Source organism: Brugia malayi, assembly GCF_000002995.4.
Source record: "Brugia malayi strain FR3 genome assembly, contig: Bm_v4_Chr1_scaffold_001, whole genome shotgun sequence".
NCBI classification, from domain to species: domain Eukaryota; kingdom Metazoa; phylum Nematoda; class Chromadorea; order Rhabditida; family Onchocercidae; genus Brugia; species Brugia malayi.
In genome coordinates this window covers 8,026,082-8,048,097 of record NW_025062475.1, presented here as the reverse complement: position 1 = coordinate 8,048,097, position 22,016 = coordinate 8,026,082, and the positions used below count along the sequence as shown (strand labels likewise).

Below are 22,016 nucleotides of genomic sequence, written 5' to 3'. Positions count from 1 at the left end.
TTAACGCTTTGTTCACGTTTTTTTTTTTTTTGGATAATTTTATTCGCTTTTCTGCTGATTTCGTTTGTTTTCTTTTTAAATTATGGAAAATTGTTTATGCCGGCATGAACTTTGTGGCCTTTTTCATTTTCAATTTACTGTTACAGTAGTATAAAAAACTTCACATTGAAGAAAAAGAAAAACAAAAAACCAGCATATGCATTTCTATTTCTTTCCTTAGTCGATTTAAAAGAACTGGCTTCAATTGTATCTTTCGATTGTATAACTTAATACACATATCGTTGGCATGATTGTTCACTCTATTTCATTTCTTTCTCACAACATATTTGATATGACATGTATAAGTTGTGTGGACTTGCTTGTTTCGCGTTAACTAAGCAGATTTTAAATTTATCAAAAATTATGTTCAGGACTGTACTAGTCCTAATTTTTATGAATTCAGAATCTTAATGTTATTCTGGAAAATCATTTTTTGCGAAATTTTGCATTCACGAATCAGTTGTCCAAATTTGTTATGGAAGGTGAAATATTTTACATACGTCTTTTGATCTGGAGCGGAAATGCTAGTTTGGAGCACTGGAATTCGATTTTCGATTCATTGCAACCAATCAGTCTTTCCCTAGCTGTCAGGAAATTGCTGTATTTATTAATTAATATATATTTTAGGCAAAATAGTGTAGTTGCTGAGAATTTGCTTCTCAGCTTAATGTAAATTTACGTAAACCGGTAACTTTCATATGATGTATTACATCTTCATTTTAATAGAGTCATTCCTGGGTTTTATGTTGTGCAAGACTTGTTTCGAGGGTTTTGAAGGTTATTTTTGATTTCATAGTAGATAAGGTCAAGAAATGGTTGATGTTAATCAGGATATGTCGTGTGAGAATTATGGGTTAAATGAAGCTGAGACTATAAACAGTTGTGGTCAAAGTTTCATTCTCTTTTTCTTGTTGCTCTTAAAGACTGAGAAAAGCTAATAGGATAGTACAACAAATTTATTATAGAATTCTCACCCAATTGCTCTTTAAATTTCAGTTTGTTTTCTCCAAAATTATTGCGTTGAAAATTTTTGGGAGCAATGAAAAGCTGCGAAGTGAACGTGTCTGGAATTCAGTTGAAAATTTTTAATTTCCCATTTCTTAAAATTTCTAAAAATTAGAAAACGTTTTTCTCTGGGAAAAGTGATCTTCCTATCAGGAAGCAAACTTGTTGAATGTTTGCAAAAACGTATGCCTCTCCAGAAAATATTTTGGATGAGCAAGTGGAAATTTAAAGGTCTATTTAAATACTTTGCTCTCTAGGTGATTTGTTTCTTTTACTCTATTTAGTTTTACTCTACTTCGCTGGGGAAAGATAAGGTGACATTGTTTCGCTTTGGTAAAGAAATATCAGTCATGAATTCATTTCACGTTTTCAGCAAGCGAAAGAAAGCAGTAATGGCAGCAGTACTGGTGACTTCTAGCTTGTCGCAGGCTTCTAATTTTTGGCATTTTTCTAACTGCTTTCTAATTTCAGTAACATCAACATCAATCAGTGATTGTGTCACCGTCTCCAAGTATAAACTGAATCGAATCTTTTGGGATATTTGTATGGCTATCGTCATTACTACTTGAGAAGTTGCCGTGAAGTTGAATCCAGCAATACGTAAGCCGGATTTATAAAATACTCTAAAGAGGTTTTGGTATCTCTCAACCGTGTTGATAAGCATCTGCTTATTTCTTCAGTAATACTTTATAAAATGAATATATACGATAGGCTGTAGTACGCAAGATAAGATTGATTTTCTTGTATTTAGAAATTTCAAATTATGCTTTTTCTCAACAAGCAGTTAGCCTTATACTGTTCGGAAGGGCACGAATTATTTCACATAGTTGAAGTAATTGCATGATATGCAAATAAACAGCAATTGTGAAAATAAATATAGAAAGCAATGATAAGATGTTTTATTCAGTTGTAGTTAATTACTAAGTGACTTCGATCTGAAGACAACATCCAAGTTGGAACATTTTACCGCGCCTCTAACATTTCATAACACATTGGCCTTTATTTGATAGTATTTATTTGAGTAGCAATTTCTTTTTTTTTTTTTTTTTTTTTTTTTTTGATAGTGAAATAAGAGTCTTACTTGGAGGTGGATTACTGAATTTGCAGAACCAACTGAGAATTTGCAGACTTAAAAATTAGTTACAAATAATAAAGGATACGTTGAAATGCTAATTTGTTGTAGAAATTTTTGTGTTTTAAGAAATGGTAGTAAATGGTTGTGGTTTTGGTTGTCCAGGTATGATAATGAAAAAGATCATAATCTATTAATAATGGATTTATTGGGTCCATCTCATGAACCAATTCAGTTGTAATGTCGATTCACGGTGAACATCTTTTTGATGCTGGCTGATCAAATCACAGGGTATGTTCACTAATTTACTGAGGACGTATTTAACATATGATTTGTTTATAAATTCTTCTATATTATTCTATGTATGACCACACTTTTTTAAAGTTAGATCAATAACTTTATACCAGTTTATTATTTGATGGTTCAGATTATCATAAATGTCGGATATTCAGATATGTGAATTTTTTAACCGAAAAATTCTAATATATGTAGTCACCGTGATCTGGTTTCACTTTGATAATCATTACACAGAGGGCGGATGTCTATCTGTGGAGAATCTGTATATGTTAAATTCATGCACAGTAAGTGAATAAGAAACATATTTTTATTGTTTGTTTGCATTCCATATTTCAAAAAATGATATGACGAGTTAATTATATTTTTCGATAAGAAACGCCATTCTCAAATTGGGCAGTCAATTCAGGCAACATTGAAATTGAAAACTGCATTAGCTCAAATAAAAAAGTAGCATTCTAACTGTCATTTTAGTTTAATCCTGAATTCTATGGAAATAGAACATAAGTGAAAAGAGATTATAAATCTTCATGTAGTAAGTGATATTAGGTATCGGTTTCTCAAACTTCCCAGTTTATTGAGATTCGTATAAGTTTTTAGTTGTTAATTAATCTTTCGTAACAAACTACCTTTTGGAAGAATTATCAACTACAGTTGTTGATCGGTTTTTGGACAACAAATTATATATATTGTATTATCTTTTTCTAGATCGTTTCTTTTTGTTCATCACTTTGTGCGATCAGAAGGTGGATGTGATTTTGTTTTTATTTTGCCGTTTATTGTATTCATTTTGAAGTGCTTGCTTTCAAAATATGTCGCATTTTATCATCCTTTGACCTTAGGTCCTGCCTGTCTCTAGATAATCTCTTTCCGGAATTCCGACTTCAAGTAAATAAACCGGAGTTATGTACGAATGTATTCTGTTGGTAACTTTTCATAAACGAAATCAAAAATTACTAGTGTGTTCTGTTTGAATGATTAATTTCACTACTCCTCCGTTAGTCATTTATTTGATTCAAACTTCATGACTACTTTCCTTCGTAAAAACATGTTTGTGAAAAGGAAGAAAATGAGAAAATTTCTTTGTGCGTTACTTCCTTGCAGTCATCCTTCCTTGGATTGAACTGAGATGTAAAATCTGTCACAGACAAAATGGAAGGTCTTCATGATAAACTAAACAACATCAAAGCATAGCTGAAATTATTGCTTACATCTGATAAAGCAGTTACAAATTTTTAATATCTACGAGGAGGAGACTATACTGAATTGATAGTAAATGCCATTATGTTATTTCGAGAACGATTCCTTGATGATGTCGTAGGCTTACACTGCTTGTCTTCTCATGATCCATTTTCATTGGGGATCGTAGGATGGATAAGAATGATTTGTAAGGAACAAAAACCTCATCGTTTAGCATCTCTCGGCAGAGTTATAAAAGTTTGGGTTTGTTCAACTCCAGGGTAAAGTGCAGTGTAAAGTGGCAGAGAGCGGTTGACATCTGCTACAATCACAGAAGAGTTGATGAATAATTAAAGTTACGCTCTCAATTTCAGCCGAAGGATAAACTCAAGTATCACTGTGAATCTAGTTAGCACAATCTAGATGCCTCAATCTTTCTGTAATTCATTTGGTAGTACGATAAAATGACAGAAATGCAGAAGGTGCAATCCCGCTACAATTAAGCTGCAAAGAGGGATTTAGGTATCCGAGCGGGAGAGATATAGCGCCAGTAAATCTAGACGAGCTTCCCTCTCCCGAAACATCGCGATACCTCTCTTGCTTTTGACTCGTTGCATGCTACGCTGCGTTGCGGTTGCGTTGCGCGTTGTTGAGTTGTGGATGCGGTTGGTTTGGTTGTGCTATAGTTTGGGATTTACCAAGAGATTAAAAGAATAAGTGGTAAAAGAATAACGGAGTAGTATTGTGATTTGATGGGTAATGTGAGCTATAATGTGTTAAAGAAGTAATTTAGAATTGAAAAGATACCTTAGTTGTACAACTTTAATTCTCCCTTTTCACTGGTGCTTTACAGTAAAAAATGTTTGATTTGTTGAGCATCTTTCTCCAAATGAAACTGTGTAATAATGTTAGTAGAAGAGGATTGCTCTTCATGGTATAAGTGAGATTAATAAGCTCCGTAACTTCCGTTATTTTGATCGTTTATAAATTGTGAGAGGAAAGAGAACAGATGAAACAGAATGGTTTGATAGATGATGTGAAAATTTTTTGCTGTGAAGTATATAAGTAAACATGCTCTTATATTTAATACATAAAGGTAATGGCCATCATAGCAATACTTGAAAAGTTCTTCCAGTCTTTAATACGAAAGGAGATAGACCACGGTCTCTTTTACCTGACACTTTTAACTACCATTTCTTTTTGCAATGTATAATGTAAAATAAGGGTATCTCACTTTTGGCTAGGCGCACAGATGTATTAAGGTACACGAATGGATGATGTTTTTTCTTGAGAATAAAATGGAGTTAAAATTAGAAGTCTAAGTTGCAGCTGAGATAACTGTATTTACTTGTCAACTTGTCCTTTTATTAGGTCAAATAAAATTATTTAAACCTTTTATTGTCTTATTTTGTTTTACTAGATTTTGGTGAGATCTTAATTTTTTTTTGTTTTTGGTGCAAAATTCTGCTGAAAAGTATCCAGATTTGGTCAAAAGCTTGAAGTGTATATTATTTCAGGCCCGAGAATGGCGGGCGTTGCTACCAATTCCCGCGATTTTATTGTTGCAACAAAATATAAACTAATTCGTAAAATAGGTTCTGGCTCATTTGGTGACATATATCTGGCTATAAATATCACAAATGGTGAAGAAGTTGCTGTTAAAATGGAGTCCAGCAAGGTTGTTTAAGATCATTTGTACTAAGGTAAATATTGCATAGAAGAACAGTTATATCTATCAAAAAAAAAAAAGTAAGTCTGAGAGGCAAATTTCTGGAATTTCAAGAATTTAAAAAAAAAAAAGCAATTTTCAGGCACGCCATCCACAGCTGCTTTATGAGAGCAAGGTATACAAAATTCTGCAGGGTGGAGTTGGTATACCGCACATACGATGGTAAGCTCTTTGATGTTTATTATAATCATATCCGAAATATGTATAAGTACGTATATTTAAGCATGAAGACAAAAGAAATGAACATTTTTTCCTCAAGTTACATAAATATTCAGTACTGCAAAAATGATTTAACTGAAAATTACAGTGATGTTAATGGATCAGCTAGTTCGAGACTGGTTACATCTCTGGTTACATCGAGATGTCAAGAGATGTTTGAGTGAAAACCATTTGCTAGTTCAGAACTTTATTTTTAGAAAATTTATCCTTTTGGAAAATGTTTCTATGAATAATTTCTTAGGTATGGTACGGAACGCGAATACAATGTCTTGGTGATGGACTTATTAGGTCCTTCATTAGAGGATCTATTCAATTTTTGCAGTCGTCGTTTTACAATGAAGACCGTGCTAATGCTAGCAGATCAAATGATTGGACGCATTGAATATGTTCACGTTAAAAATTTTATTCATAGAGACATCAAGGCAAGTTATGGAAAGATTCGATTGATTTTGGAAGTTTTGCTTTTTACGGTAGATTTCTTTCAGTGAGCGGTGATTGCTAAAAAACAGGACAGTAACATCTTTTGGGTCTATTTGTTAACAATATTCTGGTTAAGTTAAAATGTTGCAAGATATTTTGGTTGTAACAAATAATTGTTGACTTAAAATATATACCATCGTGAACTGTTGTGTTGTTTCAGAAGGAAATCCACATAAGCAGCTAATACCTCTCAGTCATTACATTTGAGAGTTATAAATAGCTTTGATTTGTGTTTTTTCAGCCTGATAATTTTATGATGGGTATAGGACGACACTGCAATAAATTATTTTTAATTGATTTCGGTTTGGCTAAAAAATATCGTGACTCACGTACGCGAGCTCACATCCCGTATCGGGAAGATAAGGTATGTGTAGAATTATAACTACCGAAAATATTTTTTGACTGAAGTTTCATTGCTCTATTATATTTCTGTCTAAAAAGGAAATAGATTTAGAATTTGACGGGAACAGCTCGATATGCATCAATCAACGCACATCTGGGTATTGAGCAGTCACGACGAGATGATATGGAATCACTCGGATATGTTTTAATGTACTTCAACAAGTTAGTTAAAGTTCAAATTTATATGTCATTTCTGTGGATACTGAATGTTGTTAAAGATAGTTGTTGAAATCTGAAGCATTAAAACGATTTTTTAGGGGAACACTTCCATGGCAAGGTCTAAAAGCTGCAACAAAGAAACAAAAATATGAGAAAATCAGCGAAAAGAAAATGTCCACACCTGTTGAGGTAAGCATATAATGGTTATGTGCTAGGCAAGTTATGTAGTTGCACATTATCTTCGCGATTTTAGCATTCTTATCTTCAAGCAGTGAATTAATTGGATATTTTAACTATTACAGGTGTTGTGCAAAGGATTTCCGGCAGAATTTGCTATGTATTTAAATTACACTCGCGGTCTGCGATTCGATGAAGCACCCGATTACATGTATTTGCGGCAGTTGTTTCGTATTCTGTTTAGAACTTTGAATCATCAGGTAGTTGAACAGTGGAGTAATTTTTTCTAGACTGTGTTCGTTGAAATTTTTCCTGCTTAAAAGTGTAACCTACAGTCGGTTAAGGTGGGAAAAGGATTCTGTCCCTTCAGTCTTCGCTTTTTCCGAAGAATGAATTATTTTTGCCTGAATTACCAAAATCGAATGTAGAGTGCCACTATTTTTAGTATGATTATACATTTGATTGGACAATGCTGAAACAGAAAGCGGCACAGCATACAGCGGCAGCACTTGCTTTGGCTGGTTCGGGACAAGGTGGTGCGCAATCGGGCACTGCTCCAGGTGTATGAGAAAAGTCGTACTAATTGATAAAAGCACCATAATTATTGTGGATGTTCAAATACTGATTGAAAAGTGTTTTTACAAAGTTTTATCTAAATTTCCCTCCGAAATCTTATCATTTTGTTTCTTGATTTTTCGCACAACGTAGAATGTAGTAGGGTAACATCCGATGATTTTGTAAAGATGTCAGTCCGTTAGTAATTTTGAGGACACATGACTAAGTATTTTCAAAAAAGTAAAACTGCTTTGCAAACTTGATTTTCTGAGTGTGGGATTTTCAGATTTTTGTTGATTTATTGAAAGGGTGCTTCAACCGATATGAAAACTTTTTAAGAGTAGGTACTTTGTTTCGAGACTTAAGTTCATTTTCTGCTTAATAAGAAAGTAACTTTTTCAAGTAAGCTGCAAGTTTTAAGTACACATACAATGCGGCGGCTAGTTTAAGTAACAATTAAATATTTTTTTGTGACAAAAATCGAATTTAATTTTGTCCAAAAAAAAATCTAGAGAATATCTTAATTATGTACAGAACGTATATGCTTCCATTGTGTAACCAGTTTCAAAAAATGTCTTGTTTTCACTCTTTTTTCCAGATTTTGTTGGCCGAGAAAGGAGAATGTAAAGTCCTTTCGTAGTCAACTGAAGTGGTAGGAAATTGGCATTAAGACTGTTCTGTATGCAGGAGAATTCATATTTTTTGTTCAAAAAACAAAGATAATTCATTTAGCATATATGTTATGGTTGGATAAATGCCACCATCTATTTCTTTTTTTTTTTTTTTTTTCTATTTTTTTCCATCGGATGTTACGTTTCATTATGTGAAGAGTTAATTGATTTATAAAGAAGTGAAATACAAATCATTCTCACACTAAACACAGGCAATGTTATTTAATACATTTTAATCGTATGTGAGATTGGTGTTGAGGTAGTTATGTATTCAGTGGTTAGGAATCTAGGCTAGCATAGAATGTGACGAAATAATAACAATTAATAGTGTTGGGACATTTTGTAATGTTTGCAACTTATCTCACGCAACTTGTGAAAAGCAATTATCTCAGGCAGCTTGTGAAATTGCACAGCGGTCTGGACTAATTTGTTCAGTCTTAGAGTGTTGGTATAACGACTGTTTAAGAAGTCATTATGTCGTTCAAGAGAAATAAGCGGGGCCAATATTTCTGTATAGAATGGTAGGAAGCAAGGTATCGTTATTTAGAAAACGTGGGAGCAAATAACGAGTGAGTTCCCATTGCAACAGAATGCGTTGATGTGTAAGTTGCGATTATAGTAGAAATGACTTATTTCACTTTTGAATTTTACAAATTTTACTAATTATTGAGGTGATTTTTTTGTGGTTTCGTTTATCCTTCATTGCGTATGGATCAGTCATGTTGAATTTCAAAGTATTAAGTCGAAAAAATTTACATTTTCAGTTCTTAAATCTACTGATCTCTAATGGAATCCGAAGTCATCCGAAGGAATGATAGTTTTTATTCACATTACGGACAGTGTCGTATATTGAATGAACAAAGATCTAAAAAAATCTTCACAGCCATACGCTGTTCTGATGACCGCTACGTAGCCTTGAAAGTGGAAGAAATTTCCAATAGGGAAATTGAAGCAGCAAGCCAGGTATTTCATAGCATTCAGCTTTGGTTTACGTTTAAAATATGTTTGGAAGAAACAACTCACTATTTAATTTTCAATATTGCATGAATGAGTTTCAAATAACTGGAAAAAAGCGGGTCAACTTGGCAGTCGTCAAACGGTCTTATTTTGAACAAAGCTATCATAATAGTGATTAGAAAGTAATAATTTGATTACAAAGTAATAAGTGGATAAAATGAGTAGTTACTAAAACTATCATCCTGATATTTGACAGTTTCGTTTCATACTTCTTTTATATTATTCCATTTTCACTAAGCAGGAATATGTTTGACACATATAATCGCACTGATGGTAATTTTAAAATGATAGATATGTGATAAAATAATGCTGTATTAATTTTGTCCAGTTATGTAAGACCACCTGGTAATTACGAAATAATTCATGATAACTTTTTATTTCGTGACAAAAACTCTAATAGGGTATTTAAAAAGATAATATTGAGTTAGTCCTCATAATTAGTTTTATTATATTCAAATTTCTGCTTGAGGTATGTTTCAGATATCGTTATAGCCATGTCACTAGTTATAAATTTGGAAAAAATAGTGGTTATGCCTCAATTGGCAAGGATCACTAATATTCCTCAATAGCACTGAATAGTAGTAATGGTGATATTACTATTACTGCATTTAAAACAAGTTTTTAATATATTTAGTTTTTATTTGGCTTTGGAAAACATACTTTCTCGATTTGGCGCTTCACAGACTAAGGATTTATTTTCAGAGCTGTATAGGATCTTTATAAAATTGATTTAATTTGTAGAACATTTAAGTAGAAACTATTCTCAAGTTTGATACTGCCTTATTTCTTTGTGCCGTAACTTCAATATCTGAATACTTTCAAGCTATCTATAAATACGTTGGTGCTTTAGTGATGTTTGGCTGTTCAACTGTCTATGTCTTGCCTATATCTCTTTCATATGATGAAGTATTGAAATTTTCAGTTCATTTATGTTTTCCTAATTAGTAGTTGTGAAATTGATATCTTTAAATGCTCTGGTGATACTTTTTAATAGAACGTTAATGACTTAATAGTTAATGATTGAAAATATTTCCAGTACCGTCATTATCAATTACATTGTGAACTTAATTACAAATATGGTATTTTACTGCTATTATAAAATTCGTATAAATAATTAAATAGTAATGTCATGAGATACTTCGTCGAACTATTGAATGCAAATATTGATACTAAAATTTTGATCAGTAAGATATGAACTAGAATATAGGACTGCTTTATCTACTCTTATTCCTACTTGGAATTTATGCTTTTTTGTTTTCTGCTCGAAAACAAATGATTGATCTTCTCCTGTTAGATTGCTAGTTAAGCTACTTAATTTTATCATTTACATTTTGTAAAAACTTCTGAATTCTACGTTATTTTTGCTTCTATTCTTTTCGCATCATATTATTTTTACATGCTTGTTTTTTCATATTACTGCAGCATAAGAAAAGAAAAAAGAATAATTTAAAACACGAGCATGCTGTTTACAGAAGTCTTCATGGAAGAGGAGTACCACACGTTCATTGGTAGGTTTTCAATTTAAATTGGTTTTAAGCTAAAAATGTAAATATGTTACTATAATTTCGCATTCAAGCTACTTTTAAGTGCTTTAATGTCTCTATATGTAAAATATATTTCATGTTTTCAAATTATGACGAATCATTTTTTCCTTGTCATAGAGATAACTGTTTATTTCAAGTGATTTTCATAACCTTTTCTGGCAGTCTGTTAGCGAAGAACTATTTTATATGTGTCACAAAAGTCTTTACTTCATCTCCATTATCGTTTTGAGCAATCTCTATGCCTGTAAGCCTTCACGTACCATGCATGGTATTAATGAAGTTACTATCAATCAGCATTTTGTCATCTTCGTATGTTATCAGAAGATGCTTAACGTATATTGTAATAATGACTTGAAGTTTCATTGTTGAAATAGACCAGAAATATGCATCAAAGACATTAAGTGGTACATAATGGAAGTAAGTAATATAGATACAATTAGTTTCCGTCCATGTTGGTGTGGGTTGAATCAAGTATGAAATAGATCTGGATGGATTAGTAAGAACTGTTTTTTTAGGTTTGGAATAGTTAATAGATACAAAGCAATGGTTATGGATCTTACTGGTCCTTCACTGGAAGAGCTTTTTATCTATTGCAAGCGACGATTTAGTTTGAAAACAGTTCTAATGCTTGCTGATCAAATGTTGGATCGAATACAGACTGTCCATGATGCGGATTATGTTCATCGCGATCTGACGATATGACTTTTTCAATTTCAATTTATTTTTTATTTTACATCCTTTGTTGTGAGACACCTTTTTGAAAAATAGAAATGCTTTTTTACTTGTTGTAAAGTAACAACCAAAGTAGTTTGTTACTGCTATCATTGAAAACGACTGATGAACCATGCAGTTTGTTGATCCAGTGGTTCTCGTATACTTTTTAGCTCAGCTCAATTTAGTTATACTTCCAGTCATGGTTATTTAGTTCCTTCCCGGTAATACTCAAGATAAATGTAATAGCTTTTTCAGTCAGATGCTTTTGTGATGGGTATCGAAGAGAACTTCTCTAAAGTTTACTTAATAAATATGAAGTTGGCATCAAAATATATTAAGATCTCTGATGGATATCGCAAACATATTCCGTATAAGGAAGATATAGTAAGTTAATAGTTATAGCATCTGTTGTAAAATTTTTGAACATCGCAAAAGAAACGCAAATGTCATTTGATTTATAGAATTTCGATAAAATTATTATACATAATAATTTCAGGACTTTTTTGGTTCACCTTGCTTTGCATCTCTTAACAGACATTTGGGCACAATTGCATCTAGACGGGATGATCTAGAATCTTATGTATATATACTTTTATATTTTCTTAAGTAAGTTAGTCCATGAATTCGTAGTTTTCTTAATTTTTGTTTCGTTTTTTCATACGAAGCATTTTCAGAGGGAATTTACCTTGGCAGATGTATGATGAACTTGAAAAGATTCTGGAAATCAAGATATCGATTTCAACAGAGGTAGTGTTGAAATACCGAGCTGAAATTTGTATTTGCTTAAACTTTAGTTAAGATTTATTCTGTAAAATCCCATGATGTCGTTTTCTGATAATGCTGTTGACAAATTATTCAACTTATACCAGTTCTGATTCACCAAGCTAACACAGCTTTAATCAATTATCTATAATACAGAAGAATTATTTTCACAATGTCCGATTATTTGTTTGAGTCGAATTAAAAAGCATTTCGATTATCCCTAATTTTATTCATTGCAGATTCTTTGTCATGGATTACCTACTCAATTCGCAACCGTACTCAATTATTGTCGCACTCTAAGATTTGACGATAAACCTGATTATTTGTTTATTCGACATCTCTTTCGTGATTTATTCAAATCCTTGGCCTATAAAGTACCGCTTGAAGTTTAAGTTTTAAAAGATTGACACTGTAAGGAGATTATGGAAAAGCTGGGAATTCTAAACAGAAATCCTTCAATATTTATTAGGTAAAGAATGAATTCGAATAAATGTTGGTATACATCAGTAGCTATCAGTTTTTTCCAGGAAGATTGGAATTTTGATTGGATGTCGCGTTACTACGCAAAGAGGCACTAGACAAAGTGCTTGAATCCTGAAGAACAAGATTGGAATCGGTTGTTATTAATCCACTTCATCTGCTCGAGATATTTATTTCTTTAATTTTTGCATAAGAACAAAATGCATATTTGTCCAATAAATTTATGAATAAGTCCATTGCATCGGAAACATATACTTTTATATTAGTTGAAACAGTATTTGGCTAGACAACTGTCTTCCGTCAGCAGATAAATTTGCAGTTTCCATGTGCCGAACCGTTCTTGAGCTCTTATCTTATTGATTTCTGGAATATATTGAGAACTCTTGATAGAATTTCTTGATATCATTTAGTTTAGATCTAAAATTGAATTTCTGTTTAATTTTGTTATAGTTTTTTCAAATTAAAATTTACACTGAACGCAGTAGTTCTCTTTCAAAGTTTTGTGAGATCAGAAGATATTTACGGAAAGAGTTCTCAAAGCGTGTGACGTATTAATTATGAAATTTAAACATGTCTTTAGCCTGTTATCTCAAAATGTAGTGTTAGACTTGTCACTTATCGAAATCCTTTCGACTATAATACGTCACTAGTGTATTCTCCTACAATTATCCAAAAAAGTAAAACATACTAGTTTCTCGGGCATTGTCAAAATCCATAATTTACTAATATGACAATTCCAAATTCCTTTGATGTTCGACGCTTTAAATTGGAAAGTTGAAGAAAAAAATTATTGTTTTCTAAGGCATGCGAATGTTTAGTAGTTGGAAAACACAGAGTTCTCTTATTTAATAAACTGTTTATTAAAAGCAACATTAATCTTTATCAATCTTCTGAAAGCTTTCGTGTTAAGGCCTCATAAATCAAAAAATCTGAATCCCACAACTCACCGCAATACTTTTTTTGATAGATTAGAAACTGCTTGAAACTTTTTGCTTGTACTAGATAAATCTCAGGCGATGTTTGTTCTAAATGATTTTACTTATTCCTTATTTTTATTGCACAATACTGCCAATCTAGGGGAGCAGTACCCTTTTACAATTTGAAAAAGATCTTGTAATTTGTTGCAAATACAACTATCTTATAATAATTCTCTTCAAAATCTAAACTTAACAAAAATAAAGTGCACAAATGATGTAAATGAAAATAAGAGAAAGACAAGGAAATGAAAAGGTATGACGATCTATGAAAGGAGTACATTTTAACAGAGCTTTCACTATCTTATTTAAAACATCAGTAACTGATTCATTAAATCTGATTGATTTCTTTTAAAGTATAGGCAGTAGCAGACGTAATCTGTGTTTTGTCCAAAACATCTGCGCACTGTAGCGAAAAACTCTATTGGAAGTAAAAAAGTTAGAACCGTGCGCAATTAACTAAGTTTTCATATTTTGCGAGTGACAGCGTTTTAAAAACTTACCTATCATACTTTCGGTCCGGCATTCCAAGTCTCGTATTTCATATCAGGACGGAATGAACATGAGTGGTCGTCGTTTTTCTGACTTTTCCAATATACATTCTATTGAAGGTATTGTCGGCAGCATAAGAAAACGCATTATTCATCTTGATTGATTTAATTTAATTTAAACAGACTGACTAAATTGTATGAACTTATTGATAAAGACCAAAGTTAATTGCGAAATGAAATTATTAGAAAGATTCGACAAAGCAAACTTAAGCACAGTACGAATAAATACTTCTAAAAATGAAATCATTTTAAAAGAAACTGGCGCACCTGTTGCATTTATATTACAAATGTTAGAGGGAATGTCTCTGAATATGTTCATCACAGGATGTCAAATTGACAGGAACAAACAAAAGAAAGCATTCGCCGTTGAAAACAATTTTATCTGCTCTACCGATCTATAATACAAAACAGTTTAGAGTAACTGTCTGTTGAACTTATTTTTATAGCTTGAATTAAACTAATAGAGGCAATTTTTAAACCACTTTTTGTAATGAAGAGGCAGTAGTTAATAATGATAAGGCAAGGGAGGGAATATACATTCATTTCAATTCAATTAATGACACGATAAAGTTGACAGCTTTCAATGCCGCGTTTATTTGTTTATAATTATTAAATTTATAATAGAGGAATCCTCCACTCTGCAAACAGGAACTGTTTGTCTTATTTTCCACACATTTCAAATCAATATTTTTATAGACTTGAATTCAAAAGAACTAACTGAGGAATCCCCGCGTCTTGCGCGTCGTCGAATTTCTCGTTCTTTTTGCTCTTGTTTCTTCAATAAGAAATGCTGCGTTAATTGTTAGATGAGAAATGTAAATATACGTACAAATATATGTCAAAAAAGAATTTCATCCTACTGAAGATTCTATTAAATAAGCATTGCTTAAAGATGGAATTCAGCAAAATATATAGGAATTATACCAAAATCTCTTGATTTTAATGAAGCAAATAGCGCCCATATTCTTCTGTTACGAAGGGAAGAATGGGTGAGTTTTCGGATATGAGTTCTAATGAAACATATAAGTTTTAGAAAGTATAGCAATTTGATTGGCAGAAAATTGAGTCAGAGATTTTCAAAACTTTTCGGAAATTATCACTTCGCCTTTTATCAAAAGTAACTGAACTACAATCCCTTTGCTTATTCTCCATTTTTTATCGCTTTCATTGAGAACTCTCCAGTAAAACTTTTCATTCAGGGCACATGTACTGAACACTACAAAATGTTCTTTTCAACAAATTCTACATTTTTCTTCAGCAAACTATCAATCAAAAAAAAAATTTTTTTTTCATTCTGAGAGTTAATTTCCATAAAGCAATCAATTTATTCTTTTTTCTTCTTCCCTCCCTCTTTGCAACATTCATAATTCTTGCAATTATTTTCATCTTAATTACCCTATTTCCAGTAATCTCAGTTCAAAACGGATGCGTTCACATGCGGTGGAACTTTGCCAGAATTTTTCTAGGCTTAAAGAAGACCGGAAGTAATTTGGAGTGTAAGATATAGCTAAGTATCTAGATCAATCAGCATGCGAGAGTCAGTACAGAACAGTGGAGTAAGGAAGGGGTGATCTGGGGTCACGTGAAATGAGATGATAAACGCGAGTTCAGTTAATATTCCTTACTATTAAAGAAAAGAATCGTTGAAGACACTACTTTGTAGGAGTTCAATTAAAATCTATTGGACTTGAACCATTCATCCTCCACTTCTATATAATTAAAGGGAAAACGTGTTACTGCTGATAGAAGTGATCCTGGCTGTTTCATTTAGGGTTGTTGATGGTTTGAAGAGTAGTGACGGGGGAGTTGTCAGGGTGTGACCATGTTGTGTTCTGTGAAGTGCTTTTGAGTTGGGGATGCCCAAAGCTATTGCAGGATCGCCTGTGATCGCCATGTTTCGGCATCCACCTCCGCGACCGTCAAGTCAGGCATGTCATTTCTCTTTAGTTTTTTTTTTTTTTCCAATTTTTTTTAAATCTTTTTTTTAAAAAAAGTTTCGACTGTTTAACTGGTGCTAAAAGTTATTGGAAATAAACTTAAGTCATTCGCTTAGGCAGAAGTAAATTTCGTTTTTTGTTTTTGGAAAGTAAACATCAGCTCATTTTATTTTCAGAATGACAGCAATTCGCTTAAACCACCCAAACCGCCAGATCGTCCACTGGTTCCATATATGAGATTCAGTCGGAAAATGTGGGCCAAAGTAAGGATGTTTGCCGAAAACTTTATGCTTGCTGATATCAGATTATTTCTTTATGTTATATTCTGACCCTTAATATCAGCTAAGTTTACTTCCTCTATCGTTTCTAAAGTCTCATGATAGGCAACCGGGAACTTATTTGGAAAAATATTTATTTAGGTGCGCGCCGAAAATCCAGATAGTCAGTTGTGGGATATTGGGAAGGTGATTGGTCAGATGTGGAGAGACGCGCCGGAATCGGAAAAAGCTATATATCATCAGGTTATTTGCTGCAAAGTTTTTCATCTCAAAGTTTTATTTCACCAACTGTAATGCATAATTTGAATTCGACACCCGGTTTCCGATTATTCAAACTTGGCTTACAAGTTTTTTTCTTGAAGGAATACGACATTGAACGGCAGGAGTATGAGAAGGCATTGAAAGCTTATCACAACTCGGCTGCTTATCAACAATATTTATCGGCAAAAAATCGAGCAAAAGTCATCGATAAATCAAATACAGTTGGCGGTGTAATTGCTGGTCAGATAAGTTGATTTGTTATTAATTTTCCAGTCTGTTCTTTTTAATGGGCTGTGCTAGAAGTTTTAAAATTTGCAATTAAGGCGTAAAGTGCCAAGTACATTTTACAGCTAGTCGCGGCCGTTTGGATACAGGAGGCGTCGTTATTCAGCCAGTGGAGGATGAAGAACTCAGTGATCTTTCCTCTCGCCGAATTGCTGCTGTTAGGTATGTAGTTTCGAAACTTAACTGTTTATGGTGACTAACGGAAACTGGATGTTGAATTTGAATTTATGGTACCTGTCCTGTGGATAAAGAGAGCTGTTCAACGTAATATGTTCCCTATTTTTGTTATAGATTCGATCGAAATCATCGCCTCATAGCGGATCTCTTCAGTGGCAATGTTGTCACTGATACTCGAACAGTCCTTGCTCAGAATCGCATTGAGATGTTGAAGAAACAAGCGACTTCATTGGCTCTGCATCAAGTAAGTGTTTTCATTAGTGCGTATCTTCAATTTAATTTAGTTATTCTTTATGGTAGCTTTTGCTAATGAGGGAAAAAGCTGTGTCTGAATTGTGAAAGCAAGATTTGTACCTCACGCTTTTTCTAAGGAATAGTTGATAACATAGCTAAATGGAATTTGTGAATCTAGTAGTAAAATCTTCAGAGCAAACTTGAAGAGGAATTGAAGAAACTGAGCGAAATTTTTCAAACCAAAAAGCGTTCAATGGAAATTGCATCGGAAGAGTTCGCAGCAAAACTGAAAAAAGTATGTGAAGAAAAACCGCAGGTGTGTCATTAAATGTTCCCTTACTGTCCAGCATGCTTCCTTCGTTTTGAATTTCTATTAAAACGCACTGAAATGTTGTACATTTAGTTACTGTTGCGCTTATATTCGAAGATCGTAAATCAACTTGAGATGAATCTTTTCTTATCAAGTCTTATCAAAATTGTTTTAAAAAAGCTAATTTGTCCTTCAATTTAAAACTGACTGGTTTCGCAATTTTCCTTCCCATGTGCTTCAGTACCATAATATTTTTAGTCATACTTTAGTTATTTACTACATTTATTAGTACTGTATGCGGTAATACTCCCCTAAGGGAAATTGATTGTGTGTACCGTGTTTTGCATAGGAATACTGTTTGCAGCTCGACGAAGCAAAATATGCATCTATGGTCGATGATTGGTCGGAAAAGTTACTAAATGCATATGAAGATTACAAGACTAAGCAAGAAGCACTACGTGCAAAGCAAAGTAAGTTGTGGTTGTAAAATATTGTTCGAAAACTTCAAGTAATCGAAGTGACAGGTTTAACAGTTACAAATAGGTTGTGCGAGTGGGTTTTTTCTCTTTATTTCTATAAATATTATTATTAATATATAATAAGTTCTATTAAATCAAATGTTGTCACTAAAACTATTTAATTAAATGCAATATATAGAAATTGAATAGATCAAAATTTCCTTTAGTTTTATCTTTTTTAGTGGTAGAACGAGAGCAGCTGGCAGAAGAAACGCCGATACTCTATCGTCTGACTGTAGGTGATTCATCCCCTTCACCTAAGAATAAAATAGCTGATGAAGTTCAATCACCAAAAGTAATAAGCACTGAGCCTCAACAGCAGGTGACTAATAATACTTTCACTTCTGCTGCTGATACCTGTATTTCATCTATTACTTCACCAAGTAATGCCATAGATACCGAAACTGGAGAAGTCGAGAAGCTAGCACAAGATCAGCAGTACAAGCAGGCTAAAGAACCATCGACTGGTTCACCAACTTTAGAAGTGTCGGGAAAGATTCCTTGAGCTTGCTTTATTATAAAAATATAAACAATATATATATAAAGTAATTTCATTAAAAAAAATATATACATAAAAAATATAAAAAAATAAAAAAAGGAATAAAAAATATAAAAATAGAAAAAGTAAGGTTAATCGTATAATGAAGTTTTTGCTCCGTAAAAGATATTTTTATGTTTGAAAAAGTTTTTTAATGTTTTAGTTGAGTAGCAAGATCAATGCGGAATATGTTTGCAAGAGATAAATGGTTTTGCAGAACTGCTTTAACTTACACTTTAACACGTCTTCTAAAAACGAATATGATTGGAGGACAAGCTTATACTTTCTGTTTCATTCTCATGATATATGTAAAAAATATGTTTAGATTTTCATGTATGGTATTATAAAAGTTTTAACTGATGTGTTCAAAAGTTAGTGTTGTTATTTTTTCGGTTGTTATTTTTTTGTTATTACAGTTGAGTTTTTCTTAAGATTTCAAAAATTTATTCTTTTATGCTTTCTATATCTCTTTGAGTTGGATGCATCAATCCTTTTCTAATAGATGTGACATGGCTGAGAAGTTTTGAACTTCGTGATTGTATACAATGAATAAAATCAGTCATTGTAACTAGGGAGGAATTCTCATTTTATTAATGATCCAAGTTTTTTTTTTTTTTTTTGACGAGTAAATGGAGGGGAAGAGAATGGAGTTAGGAGAAATAATCAAATGATTATCAGTGCTCGAAAACGAGTGTCACGAATTTGTAACGCCTTGGCTTTCATTTTTTCGAGAATGCCTGATATATGCAAAATGGGATCAGTGGATTCTTTAGTTGATGATTTTGTACAGCAAAATCCTGCGAGGAAAATTGTGTTAATTACGGTTAGTTTATGGATTTGAACATGATGATCATTATGCGATCTCAACAGAATTGATAAATTTGAAGTGTAAATTTGAAGTACCGTTTCTTCAGTACTACCAAGCAAATGACTTAACATTTTTTTGTATCCGTGTGCAATTCACTCCTGAAACACTGTTATAGAGTGGTGGTACTAGAGTACCATTAGAAAAGAAGATGGTTCGATTTATTGATAATTTTTCTATGGGAACACGAGGTGCTGCTAGTGCCGAGTGAGTCCTTTTAGTATATTTTATAAAGTAAACAAAAATGAAGTTTTCAAGAGGTTTGTGCTGTTGTTTTCCTTTTTCAACAATTTCAATTCAATCGTAAATATAGTCTCAATATTGCATGTGAGTAGCGCAGATTGTTTGTCGTTGTAACTCAGTCATACTAGTATCTCAATAATGATATTCGGAATATTAGATCTTTATTCTCTTAAACTAGAGCTTTAACGAAAACAGTGTAAACAAAGTAGTTCGTTTCAGGTATTTTCTATTGAAAGGCTATGCTGTGATATTTTTTCATCGAGACAATTCTCTGAAACCCTTCAAGCGGAAGTTCTGTGACATATTTGATCATTTAGTTGTGAGTAACTCAGGAAGAGTCGAAGGCTAGTTAATCACTCGCTTTGCATTGTTTCTCTTATTAATGGAAATCATATTAGTATACAGAGTTCATGTCAGTATATAGACTTAGAATTTGTTGCATGAATCCATGTCTTGTTTGATTATCTCCCTTTACTAGATGTTATATTACGGAAATAATCCAATTTCAGAGTGGAAATAATGCTGAAATACTGATGCCTAGTTTAAATATTTTCCAGGATAAAAAAGAATATAATTTTGAACCTCACCGGAGATGTTAAAGATTGATTGTATTTGTATCCATGCTTTATTATTCAAAAAATTCTCATTTGAATATACCAAAGTACTTGAATGTCCCACTGATTGCAGTTCGAAATATGCCTGGCTTAGTAGAAGCGTTGACCTTGAACAGTGAACTTTCTGATCGACTTTTAATGCTGTCATTCGTCGATGTATCCGCATATTTGATGACCCTTGAAATGATCTGCTTACGTCTTCGATTTTTGAGTTCTTCTCTCCTGATTTATCTTGCTGCCGCTGTTTCGGATTTTTATGTATCCGAAGAAAATTTGGTACATATTTCTGATCTTTAAATTATTTGCTTAAATCCATTACTAACTGGTAAGGAGCGTCTCCTGCAGTGTTTAATATCGAAGAACGAATCCCGACATATGATTTCAGCCAGAGCACAAAATCCAGTCAAATCAAGAAAGTTTGCTATTGTCGCTCAACATTGTTCCAAAAATTTTGCGGAAGCTAGTCAGAGATATTGTACCGGAAGCATTTGTTGTTTCGTTTAAGGTGGTTACTATGTTCATTGATTTGTTTCATGAGAAGAACTTGCAACTTTTCCTTTCACTGTCCAGATGACTGGATATTGAACAGCAACCCACTTTGCATTTCAACGTACTATAGCTAGGTTTCTTTGATATCTTTCAACAAATCGAACACTGATCTACCTGTGGGAGTGGTTTTATATTAATTTAGCGACAGATCCTTAATTTGTATATACGACAGATTCTCCACCTTCGATTACTATTATTTTGTATTATTTTGTTAGTGTAAAATTTTTTGCATGTTTTATGGATGTTTAATTTTTAGCTAGAAACCGATGAAACGATATTGGTTAGTAAGGCGCGTCAGGCCCTCCGGAATTATGGACACCAGGTAAATTCATATCATTAAAAACCCGAACTGATTTTAAAAAATTTGTTTTAGAAGGGAAAGTTTTTATTCCGGCTAATGTGATGTCTCATGAATCTACTGATTTTTACCCGTGTTATCCATTACTAGAATAAGTTTAAAAGGATTTGAAGCCATACACTTCGCTCCTAATTATTCAAAATACCAGAATCCTCCAGAAAGAGCATATAAGCAAAGAGGCAAAGATCTAAATGAAGGTCGAATTTCGGGCAAACTGGATCAATAAAACTACTGTTCCTGAAGCAAGTTATAATTACATTTGGACACTTTCACTCATTGATATCATTAAAAGAATAGGTTATTGCATCTTTTCCGTATTCATTTTTATTCATCAGTTAAAAGGAAGAGCATATTTATTGCAGTTAGTAATTGGAAATACACTGGATACACGGAAAGAGCGGGTAATATTTGTCAATAACGGAAACAAAGAAGAGACTATAAGCTTGAGCGAAGAACAAAAAGCTGCAGGTGTTGAAATCGAACAGCCGATTGTTGATAAACTTGTTGAGATGCATGACAAATTACTTAGCACAAAATAACAAACAATAAGAATGATGAGTCTTATTTAGAAGATGGGATGAATAACTTAATTGTGCACGTCCTTTAATCTTATATAATCTTGATACTTTATATTTCTTGTTCTTTTTTTAAATAAATTTCTGTTTCTTAAAAACTATAGTTCCAGACTGAGTTGTCGATACGTTTTGGTGGTCTCTTTATTTAAATATAACATAATAACAGTTAGAATATGTAATGACAACCTATATCTTGTCAAAAAAAAATCATAGAGAATAAGAGTTGCCACTAATAAATCTGCTTTTTTCTG

At 32.7% G+C, this 22,016-nt stretch overlaps 7 protein-coding genes and 1 pseudogene across 13 annotated transcripts; 6 read left to right on the top strand and 2 right to left on the bottom strand.

The window, feature by feature from the left end:
- The first annotated feature begins 1,229 nt into the window (after window positions 1-1,229).
- On the top strand, window positions 1,230-3,269 carry Bm13544 (annotated as a pseudogene). The gene is made up of 5 exons: window positions 1,230-1,275; window positions 1,516-1,644; window positions 2,246-2,407; window positions 2,569-2,697; window positions 3,119-3,269. Coding segments are annotated over exons 1-5 (617 nt in total).
- Window positions 3,270-3,694: 425 nt separating this feature from the next.
- Bm12452 (Uncharacterized protein) lies at window positions 3,695-4,255 on the top strand (the record flags this gene model as incomplete). Its single annotated transcript, XM_043077081.1, has 2 exons — window positions 3,695-3,853; window positions 4,112-4,255. Coding segments are annotated over 2 exons (303 nt in total), but the record flags the coding sequence as incomplete, so codon positions are not given.
- An 859-nt stretch (window positions 4,256-5,114) lies between these two features.
- On the top strand, window positions 5,115-7,323 carry Bma-kin-19 (Uncharacterized protein; the record flags this gene model as incomplete). 2 transcript variants are annotated; one of them, XM_043077079.1, is made up of 8 exons in its annotated part: window positions 5,115-5,267; window positions 5,401-5,480; window positions 5,779-5,959; window positions 6,259-6,381; window positions 6,472-6,581; window positions 6,677-6,767; window positions 6,881-7,015; window positions 7,201-7,323. In XM_043077079.1, the coding sequence occupies 8 exons, from the start codon at window positions 5,115-5,117 to the stop codon at window positions 7,321-7,323; spliced, it is 996 nt and encodes a 331-aa protein (XP_042933013.1). The 2 variants fall into 2 exon arrangements, with proteins under 2 accessions (XP_042933013.1, XP_042933014.1); XM_043077080.1 differs by having other exon boundaries at window positions 5,253-5,267.
- A 1,444-nt stretch (window positions 7,324-8,767) lies between these two features.
- Bm10849 (Uncharacterized protein) lies at window positions 8,768-12,596 on the top strand (the record flags this gene model as incomplete). Its single annotated transcript, XM_043077078.1, has 8 exons — window positions 8,768-8,944; window positions 10,421-10,506; window positions 11,058-11,220; window positions 11,512-11,640; window positions 11,753-11,862; window positions 11,931-12,003; window positions 12,258-12,392; window positions 12,546-12,596. 8 exons carry the CDS (start codon window positions 8,768-8,770, stop codon window positions 12,594-12,596), a joined length of 924 nt encoding a protein of 307 aa, XP_042933012.1.
- Window positions 12,597-12,760: 164 nt separating this feature from the next.
- On the bottom strand, window positions 12,761-13,982 carry Bm664 (Uncharacterized protein; the record flags this gene model as incomplete). The annotated part of the gene is made up of 2 exons (XM_043077077.1): window positions 12,761-12,861; window positions 13,976-13,982. The coding sequence occupies 2 exons, from the start codon at window positions 13,980-13,982 to the stop codon at window positions 12,761-12,763; spliced, it is 108 nt and encodes a 35-aa protein (XP_042933011.1).
- A 31-nt stretch (window positions 13,983-14,013) lies between these two features.
- Bm17388 (Uncharacterized protein) lies at window positions 14,014-14,299 on the bottom strand (the record flags this gene model as incomplete). Its single annotated transcript, XM_043077076.1, has 2 exons — window positions 14,014-14,118; window positions 14,291-14,299. 2 exons carry the CDS (start codon window positions 14,297-14,299, stop codon window positions 14,014-14,016), a joined length of 114 nt encoding a protein of 37 aa, XP_042933010.1.
- A 1,580-nt stretch (window positions 14,300-15,879) lies between these two features.
- On the top strand, window positions 15,880-18,766 carry Bma-swsn-3 (Uncharacterized protein; the record flags this gene model as incomplete). 5 transcript variants are annotated; one of them, XM_043077071.1, is made up of 10 exons in its annotated part: window positions 15,880-15,969; window positions 16,137-16,223; window positions 16,380-16,481; window positions 16,601-16,739; window positions 16,850-16,946; window positions 17,076-17,205; window positions 17,389-17,511; window positions 17,870-17,975; window positions 18,206-18,345; window positions 18,725-18,766. In XM_043077071.1, 10 exons carry the CDS (start codon window positions 15,880-15,882, stop codon window positions 18,764-18,766), a joined length of 1,056 nt encoding a protein of 351 aa, XP_042933005.1. The 5 variants fall into 5 exon arrangements, with proteins under 5 accessions (XP_042933005.1, XP_042933009.1, XP_042933006.1 ...); XM_043077075.1 differs by lacking the exon at window positions 18,725-18,766 and adding an exon at window positions 18,419-18,448; XM_043077072.1 differs by lacking the exon at window positions 18,206-18,345 and having other exon boundaries at window positions 18,725-18,732.
- A 462-nt stretch (window positions 18,767-19,228) lies between these two features.
- Window positions 19,229-21,729, top strand: Bm13973 (Uncharacterized protein; the record flags this gene model as incomplete). Its single annotated transcript, XM_001900441.1, has 7 exons — window positions 19,229-19,384; window positions 19,545-19,633; window positions 19,889-19,992; window positions 20,357-20,559; window positions 20,669-20,788; window positions 21,089-21,154; window positions 21,553-21,729. 7 exons carry the CDS (start codon window positions 19,229-19,231, stop codon window positions 21,727-21,729), a joined length of 915 nt encoding a protein of 304 aa, XP_001900476.1.
- Window positions 21,730-22,016: the final 287 nt, after the last annotated feature.